The 8,678-nt window shown below is 36.4% G+C and overlaps 3 protein-coding genes across 4 annotated transcripts; all 3 read left to right on the forward strand.

Moving 5' to 3' along the window:
* The first annotated feature begins 419 nt into the window (after positions 1-419).
* LOC126914077 (proteasome subunit beta type-5) lies at positions 420-1,711 on the forward strand. The gene is made up of 5 exons (XM_050717556.1): positions 420-612; positions 725-881; positions 953-1,165; positions 1,251-1,484; positions 1,544-1,711. The coding sequence occupies exons 1-5, from the start codon at positions 469-471 to the stop codon at positions 1,642-1,644; spliced, it is 849 nt and encodes a 282-aa protein (XP_050573513.1). The 5' UTR covers positions 420-468; the 3' UTR covers positions 1,645-1,711.
* A 190-nt stretch (positions 1,712-1,901) lies between these two features.
* On the forward strand, positions 1,902-3,601 carry LOC126914104 (death-associated protein 1). Its single transcript, XM_050717600.1, has 3 exons — positions 1,902-2,075; positions 2,235-2,334; positions 2,730-3,601. Exons 1-3 carry the CDS (start codon positions 2,027-2,029, stop codon positions 2,887-2,889), a joined length of 309 nt encoding a protein of 102 aa, XP_050573557.1. The 5' UTR covers positions 1,902-2,026; the 3' UTR covers positions 2,890-3,601.
* A 103-nt stretch (positions 3,602-3,704) lies between these two features.
* LOC126914025 (extracellular signal-regulated kinase 2) lies at positions 3,705-8,548 on the forward strand. 2 transcript variants are annotated; one of them, XM_050717443.1, is made up of 12 exons: positions 3,705-4,015; positions 4,511-4,730; positions 4,831-4,961; positions 5,030-5,205; positions 5,271-5,410; positions 5,488-5,680; positions 5,748-5,888; positions 5,965-6,143; positions 6,227-6,361; positions 6,448-6,602; positions 6,711-6,737; positions 6,933-7,067. In XM_050717443.1, exons 1-11 carry the CDS (start codon positions 3,926-3,928, stop codon positions 6,735-6,737), a joined length of 1,587 nt encoding a protein of 528 aa, XP_050573400.1. In that variant the 5' UTR covers positions 3,705-3,925; the 3' UTR covers positions 6,933-7,067. The 2 variants fall into 2 exon arrangements, with proteins under 2 accessions (XP_050573400.1, XP_050573399.1); XM_050717442.1 differs by lacking the exon at positions 6,711-6,737 and having other exon boundaries at positions 6,933-8,548.
* Positions 8,549-8,678: the final 130 nt, after the last annotated feature.

Below are 8,678 nucleotides of genomic sequence, written 5' to 3' on the forward strand. Positions count from 1 at the left end.
GTGAATGATAGGAGTACATGTTATCACAGACAAATATCTGTAGTATCATATACTAGAGCTTTATATATATAATCTCTTTCCATACAAATTCTAAATAAACAAATCAAATATGGACTATAACTTACGATTAGTTCATATCATTGACTACTTGGTCGTTACAGGTTAATGATATTTCATCAAGAGCTGCTTTTATACTTTTATTTACATTTTCTGTAAAATTGATATTGTACTTTCGTTTTATCACTATTTCAGTATTCTTCTAGGCATATATTATTAAATGTTGGTAAGAAAACACTTATTTTGATACAAAAACACAACGAGCACAAAAGAACGACACCGTTGCGCGGTTAAAATTTACGCGGTAAAGCCGCGTAGGAATATGGTGTCAAAACACCAAATACGCTCTCTATCATTGAATAGCAGAATTAACAAGATGACAAGCATTCGACATTAGAGCCTGTTGCAAAAATGGCGCTTGCTGAAGTTTGCGGTCTGAATTCGTTTGTTGATTTTAATGTCTCGCGCGAAGAAGATAACTATTCGCGACAAGTTGAGAAATATAGTGGAAATTTTATCAACAATGTACAACTAGCAGTACCACCATATATAAATGTAAGTAAATTATTCAAATCCGCTGTTGGTTTCCTACATAACCATTCTACAATTTAAATTTGCTGCATCATGTAATTTCACTGTTTTTAAAATCTCTTTCTTGATATGAAAGCCAGCAGAAAAATTGGCACAACTCGCAGAAGGAACCGATGAAGCAGGGAAACATTTGAAGATCAAATTTGATCATGGAACTACCACATTGGGTTTTCAATATAGAGGTGGAATTGTTCTTGCTGTTGATTCACGAGCAACGGGAGGCCAATTTATTGGTAAAACAAAATGCATATATATTGAATGTTATAATGTCAAAAAAGAAATATTATATCTTCTTTTTCCATAGGTTCATCCACCATGAAGAAGATCGTTGAAATCAATGATTATCTCCTTGGAACTTTAGCGGGTGGTGCTGCAGATTGTGTTTATTGGGATAGAGTCCTAGCAAAACAATGTCGTACATATGAATTACGGAATAGAGAGCGTATTTCCATTGCTGCTGCCAGCAAACTTCTATCAAATATGATATATAATTACAAAGGAATGGGATTAAGTATAGGTGGGCTTTTATCTCCTTCAGGATCAATAACATTCACAATAGATTTGTTTAATGAAATTAACGAAATATTTATCAATGATGTCAGGTATGATGCTTGCTGGATGGGACAAAAGAGGACCTAGCTTGTACTATGTTGATTCAGAAGGTGCTCGTACACCAGGAAAGGTTTTCAGTGTAGGATCAGGCTCAATTTATGCATTTGGTGCACTAGATTCTGGCTATCGCTGGGACTTGACTGATGAAGAGGCTTATGAACTTGGCAGAAGATCAATTTACCATGCCACTCATAGAGATGCTTACTCTGGTGGTATAGTAAGAGGTATGTAATCATAAAGAAAGAAAAATTTGACAATATATTACAATGTGAATCTTTTACAGTGTATCACATGAAGCCAACTGGTTGGGTGCATATTTCTGATGAAGATTGTAAAGATCTTCACTACATGTACCAAGATCAGAAACAGGGAGGACGTAATTAATAGCATTTATAGCTTATTGTATTCTGTGAAATGTTTTCTTTAATAAAATTTACTTTGAGGTACAAAATTTTTGTATCTATTTTACTCGTGGTTCTACACTTTAATAGATATTTATTCGTCGTAAATATGTAATTTAATCGTTATGAATGTCATTTTTCAATATTGCAAACAAATAACGAACAACATTCAAAACAAAAATAAAAGATAAGACGAAAAGAATATGTCTTGAAGCTACATCCCCACTGCTATCTCCCACATATTACAGCGCCAACCGCCATCGAATCAGTGTGATTGGTGTCGTAGTACAACAAGACGTGTTATTCCATAGAAAGAAAAATAAGTGCTTTAGTTATATTTTAGTCCTTTAATTAAAGACGCATAAATGTCAAGTCCAAAAGAGTATAAACTCAAGGGTGGACATCCTCCTGCAGGTAACGAAATAAATCATAATTTTCCTCGAAATGGAAAAGGTTAACATGTTTACACAACTAAGCCAAATGACGTTATATGCACCTGTCTGGATATTTCAAGGCCATCTGCTCGTTTAACTCTCTCTTAATCAAAATTTACGTTTTACATTTTTGTTTTAGTAAAAGCAGGCGGAATGAGAATCACCCAGCATAAAACACCGAAAGAAGATCGGGAAATAAAACCAATTAAAGACGTGGACGAAAGTAAAACATCGAGTAGGTAAGCAAATTGGATATCTTTATCTTTAAATCTACGCTAACAATAATTTCATATTTCAATAATGTGAATAAATAAAAAGTAGTACATAGATACGGGTGTCATTCATTTGATCATTTGATAAATAAACTGTACCGATAAAAACACGATTGACCTCTGAAACAACCATTGCCTATAGTCAACAATATACGCCTGATGTGCAATATCTGCTTACTTGCGTCATCATCCGTATTACGCATTAAGATAATATGATACGAACAATATGAATATATATAAAAGAGGGAATTGTTTCTGTATTGAAATAAAAACAACTAAAAATATAATATTATCTGTTATAATAACAATTTAGTAATTATATGATTAATAAAATATTTATATATATATTGATTGTGTTTTAGCCCACCAAAAACTCTCATGATCAGTGGAGTTCCTGCAAGAGGAAATGCAGATTTTCCTCCAGAAGCTGTGCAAGTCTTCCATGAAAAGCCTGTTCCAACTCATGATGCACGACCAGCTCATTGTTCACGTCCAATTATTATCCATCAGCCAAGGAAATGAACGATGTGCATATTGTATACCAACTGGTGGCTATCAAGAAGAGCATTAGCCCATATACTTATCCATTAAATTAAAACAAAAAACAAGAAAAAAATAAATGATAAATATCTATATATGTGTGTACTTAAAAGTTTCTTTGGGCTATTAGGACATTATATGCTTAAAATCTCCTAAGCATAAAGTCCTTAAACCCAAGAAGCTTTGGTTTCATGCAATATGAAACAAAGTACGAGAGTTTATTACTGTTATTAAGAAGAAAAGAATTTATCTTTAATATGATGCCGCAAGATTCCTGTATCGGCATTTAGGCAGATGATTTACTTCGTTTTCTGAAATATCACTTATTGAAACGCAATTCTTAGATTAGATTGTTACACGATAGCACGCTCTTATCTCAAGTTATATGATAAACTATTTGTAACCGTTTTCGGGACCAGTTTGTAGTTCAGATTGTGTAATACTTCAAACAATTATGCATTTTTATTTTTAAATTTGTGCATTTTCATTTTCGATCTATCCTAAGCATTATGAAAATTTCGTTAATTAATTGTACCTACATATGTACATATTGTTTAGTTTTTCACTATGAAAAAGAACCATTCTACTTAGTGTAACTTTTAAGCATATAAATGTCGAACAAGACCCAGAACATTGGCCACAGTTTGTATGAGACTTGAAGAAAAAATATACGTTTTGAAACATAAAAATTAAACGTTTGAATTATTTTCTTTTCCTCTTGGCTTTATGGCTATATACGTACATCGAGCAAGTAGTCACGCGACGTCGTTGGTAACCATGAGTAGCATTGAATATTGTCGTCATAGTAACTGGCATGAATTCTACAAACATAGCCACATTGATGTGTCAAAGCTCGAATGAAAAAACTGATCAAGTAGAGCTTCCTTCCTGATGTGTAAAGATGTGAATTCGTTACGGTCCTTGAACGCCGTTTCCGTCTGAAAATTTTCGTACATCCTCAATCCTTCGGATCGACATATCAGTTTGTGAAGTTTTATCGTGTCCACCTTTAGTCGCAATGTCGTCAAAAAATACCAGCGAGAAAGTTTTGGAGATCGATGCACACGTCAGCAAACATTATGACATCGTTCGACGTCTCGGCAAGGGGGTAATTTTTTTCCTTCATTTTGTTATTTTCACAAATCGTTTATTTCTCAAGAATTTAAAACTGTTACAGTACATCAGATATTCTGTACTTTTTTTCTTATTGTAACGTTATTCTTTAAATATTTTTCAATTGTATAAAAAAAAAAGCCATTTTCTAAAAAGTCCATAAAAGATAATGTAAGACGTGATTCTTTTTATGCGATAAAAAGGACAAATTCTTTTTATTAAAAAAAAAAAAAAAAAACTGATGCGCATATTCTAGCGTATATACGCATGTATATACAATTATTAAATAGCAGTTGTCGTGGTACGTCCATCGTGGAAAAGTATAATCGGAAGTAATCGATACTCGTGCCGTTAATAATCGTTATCATAAAAACGAATATCGAGTCTAAGAATAACTATCTTACATACTATTTCAAAACAATTCGTAATAAAATGCATCGAAAGATAAAAATATATACGATCAAGCATTTTTTGACGAATTCCTCGATAGGCTTACGGCATCGTATGGAAGGCAATAGACAAGAAAAACAAGGAAACGGTAGCGGTGAAGAAGATCTTCGACGCCTTCAGGAACCAGACGGACGCGCAGCGCACATTCCGTGAGATAATGTTCCTACTATCGTTCGCCAATCACGACAACATCATACGACTGATCGGTCTTCACAAGGCGAACAACGATCGGGACATTTATCTCGTGTTCGAGTACATGGGTGAGTTTTACCCGGTCCGAAGAAGAATTCGAACGAAGGTCACGTGCCGCGGCGATTCTCAGACTTTTGGCCTGAAACCCGTTTCGGCCCGTTTCCCCAGAAACCGATCTCCACAACGTGATTAAGAAGGGCAAGATCCTGAAGGACCTCCACAAGGTGTTCATCATGTATCAGCTGTTTAAGGCGATCAAATACATTCATTCGGGGAACGTGATACACAGAGACTTGAAGGTGAGATGGTCTACGCGAATTGATTCTCTTTGCCATCGGAATGACTGCCACGTTTATATTTGTTCCAGCCATCAAACGTTCTACTAAATGCTCACTGTCACTGCAAAATCGCTGATTTTGGATTGGCACGATCGGTCACTCAAATAGGGGAAGGAGATGGCGAAACCGCCAGTGATCCAACACTTACAGATTACGTGGCAACTCGCTGGTACCGTGCACCGGAGATACTCGTTGCTTCAAAAAGGTATTTTATTGCTTCGTACAAATATATACGTTCACATAAATTCGGTGGCTGTCGACCTAATATAGGTACACGAAGGGTATCGATATGTGGTCGTTGGGATGCATTCTTGGCGAAATGCTTCTTGGAAAACCATTGTTTCCTGGTTCATCGACGATAAATCAGGTGGAGAGAATAATGGCCACTCTCCCGCCACCTACCAGGGAAGGTAATCCTCTTCGACACCTTCGCAAGGTCGGAATTGGAAGAAAGGGAATGATCGATTTGTCTTGGTGACTTCTTTAGATCTGGTTTCGGTTAGCGCCGGATATGGTACTAATTTGTTAGAGAAGACACCAAACGCACCAAGGCGTTCATTGAAGGATTTACTACCAGAGGTGCCGGAAAAGGCATTAGATCTCATTAGCAATCTGATAGTCTTCAACCCAAATCACAGACTGACAGCCGTGGAGGCTTTGGAGCACCCTTATGTGGCCGAGTACATTAACTTTTTAACAAAAAAATAAGGAATGAATCTTTCGTTACGGATGTTGTTTTTTGCACAGTTTTCATAGAAGAAGCAACGAACCAGAAAGAGGCTCGAACGTGGTACCGCTACTTAGGGACGATGTACAGCTCTCTGTCGACGAGTACAGGAATAAGCTTTATTCGATGATGGATGAAAAACATCGCAAACATAAGAATATGTGGGTTGATAAGTTTTTATGTGGCGAACGATTATTATTATAGCCTAAAATTGACGTATTAATTGACTGAGAACAGGTCTAAGTCCAGAATCAGACGATTATCGGAGCACATCAGGAAGGAAACAGTTAGTAGTAGTAGTAACCCAGTCATTGGTCAAGGTGACGCGACTGTTCGTAAAAATCTTACACACTCGTATCAAGATTTACGTAAGGAGAGAGGTAGGAGCGACACGTACGAGCCTTCCTATTTAGAGGGTAATGAAATTGGTGGTTTATTTTATAAGGAACGATAGATTAACGAAGATAAATGAGATAAACTTATTGTATTTTGTATTCAGTGCGTACGCAACTACCAAGTAGAAAGGCAACACGGCATTCGCAAATTGATAGTGGTGAAAGAATTACGAAAACGAGATCGATATGTGTGTCTGTCGAGTCGCAGACGCAAAACACAAAGAATCTTCGACCAACTGGTAAGAATAAACATCGTGGTTTTAATAAACCAGTGTCGTGGGTGTGCTAATAAATCTAATTCTTTTTTCGCTTTAATATCCGCCAGCTAAAAGCGTAGCAACCCAATACACACACAATTTTGTAAATGGTAGTTTGAATAACTTGACTCCAAGCACGACCAAAAGTTGCTTATATCTCAATCAACAACACCGACAATTATCCAAATCTCAGCGTTCTATACAATCGGACCAACCAATGGTGGTAAGAAGATAAACTAAACTATTTCTTTAACTTACTTTCGACCTCCTTGTCCTCTATAACTCCTCGCGTTTCTCGCTAAAAAGTAAACCGACGATTCTGTCGTTACAGGCTACGTGTCGCGTGGGATTCATTTAGGTACTGTAATCATTTATACGTGTCACAACTCATGCTTCTTGCACAGAAATGACGTAGCTCTTTTTTCCATTCAAGACTGAATCGAACGACTCTTCTCACACGCAATTTATTTATACAACGACGTTTTCTCCGTAGGAATTTTACAGTATAATTTCACAAATCTAATTTGTGTCGATGCAAATTCGACAATTTCAGTGTGCGCCTGGAAGAAGACCAAATCAAATAGTAACTGGTAACCGTGACAAACTGCGAAGAAATTGCAAACAGATTCGTACGACGAGCCGACCCACGTCAGATGTGAATTGGCGGGAAGAAGATCGGCAGAAGACTTCGTTCGATCACGACAATCTTAAGAGTCTTCAGACGAAATACTTCGCGAGAACGCCTGATAACACGACCTCTTATTACCTTAGATCCAGCAGCAATAATAACAAGAATGCCAGTAGCTCCGAATCTTTGTACAATTCGTGTCATTCCACCGTGAAGAATCTAGCTGTCCGAAACTACCTGAATCAAACGGTACCATTACGAGTGGAAGAGCAATCCCCGTCGCGCCCCTGTCGAACAAAAACCAATACGGATTATCGGATCCTTCGAAGTAACGCTAATAATATCGAGAAACTGCATCAGTCTACTAATTATCTTACGAGTGGTAATAATCGATCGAGGAACGCGGCTCCGAACGGGTGCCACGTCGTAGGGACACAATTGAAACATGTCGCCGATGGAAGTACGAATAATGAAAAGAAGAAGAACTCGCCTTTTTTAGATAATTATAGCCAAAGTCACGGGATAATAACCGCATCTATGTACAAAGATCTACGAAACGGGACTATAAGATGGTAAAATATTGCCGGTAGCAGCTTCCGAAAAAAAGAACACTCGTAATTCGCGAATATTTATAGCAGATATTTTTGTATAACTCTCCCTCGTAAATAGTTTTTTTACAATTTGAATATTTTTGTCGACCTAGCTAAATCGAAGTAAAATTTATCCATTCTTGGAATCATATTAAAGACTTTATGAATCTTTTCGCGAAATAATGAATAAAATAAATATTAAGAAAAGGGTTAAATGCAAAAAATTACAAATGAAAGTTGGTACTGAAGCGTTCTTTTTTTCAGAAGCTACGATCCCTGTATAGGCAAATTAACGTTCCTACGTAAATTTTTACGAAAAGCTAATGAAAACATAAAAGTGAAACAACCTATCTCACAGTCGATAATTTGAGTTCCTACGAGAACAAACTGCCGGAGCCTCGATACAAACGGAGCCATCATAAATACAAGCATAAATAGCAAAGAAATAATCATCTTGAGGCAAACGATACTTTAAGTTCTTAGGTAAGAAGAATCTTGCGATATATGATCATTTTATAGTTCTAAGGTAAAAAAAAAAAGCGGATGAACATATCCAATTTATTCAACTCGAAATATTAATTCAACATAAAATTGCATTTAATAATAAAAGGAGTGAGTACAGTCACCCTCTAGAGATTTTATGATTCTCGATTTGGAATTTAAAGAATAATCAAGAATTTATTATTGAACAAATATATAAGTACGTAACACATAAAGCCAATTGTTGGGGCCAAAATGGTGTAGTGATATCATTTTTCATGATATCAGCACTTGCCCCCTGCGAAAGATGAACATACTATCCTTTCTTCTTCGCGTCCAATGTTTATTCCTCGACAATGTAGCGTGTAAATTCCTTTGTAATATACTTTTTTGTGATACTTTTATGCGGCTATGTGATAATGTCCAATTCGTATGTATTACCTGTCGTGGAATAAATTTTTATTAAAGCAATGTGACTCGTTCGCTTTTCTACCAGTATTCTGATCAAAAGCATCGCAAAAAGATTGCCTCGTGTCGCAATCAGAGCGTTCTTTTGCGTCGAAGTACGAGACGACCTCGTATTTTCATTTTTCATCTCGTG

This window comes from Bombus affinis, chromosome 3, assembly GCF_024516045.1.
Source record: "Bombus affinis isolate iyBomAffi1 chromosome 3, iyBomAffi1.2, whole genome shotgun sequence".
NCBI lineage: Eukaryota > Metazoa > Arthropoda > Insecta > Hymenoptera > Apidae > Bombus > Bombus affinis.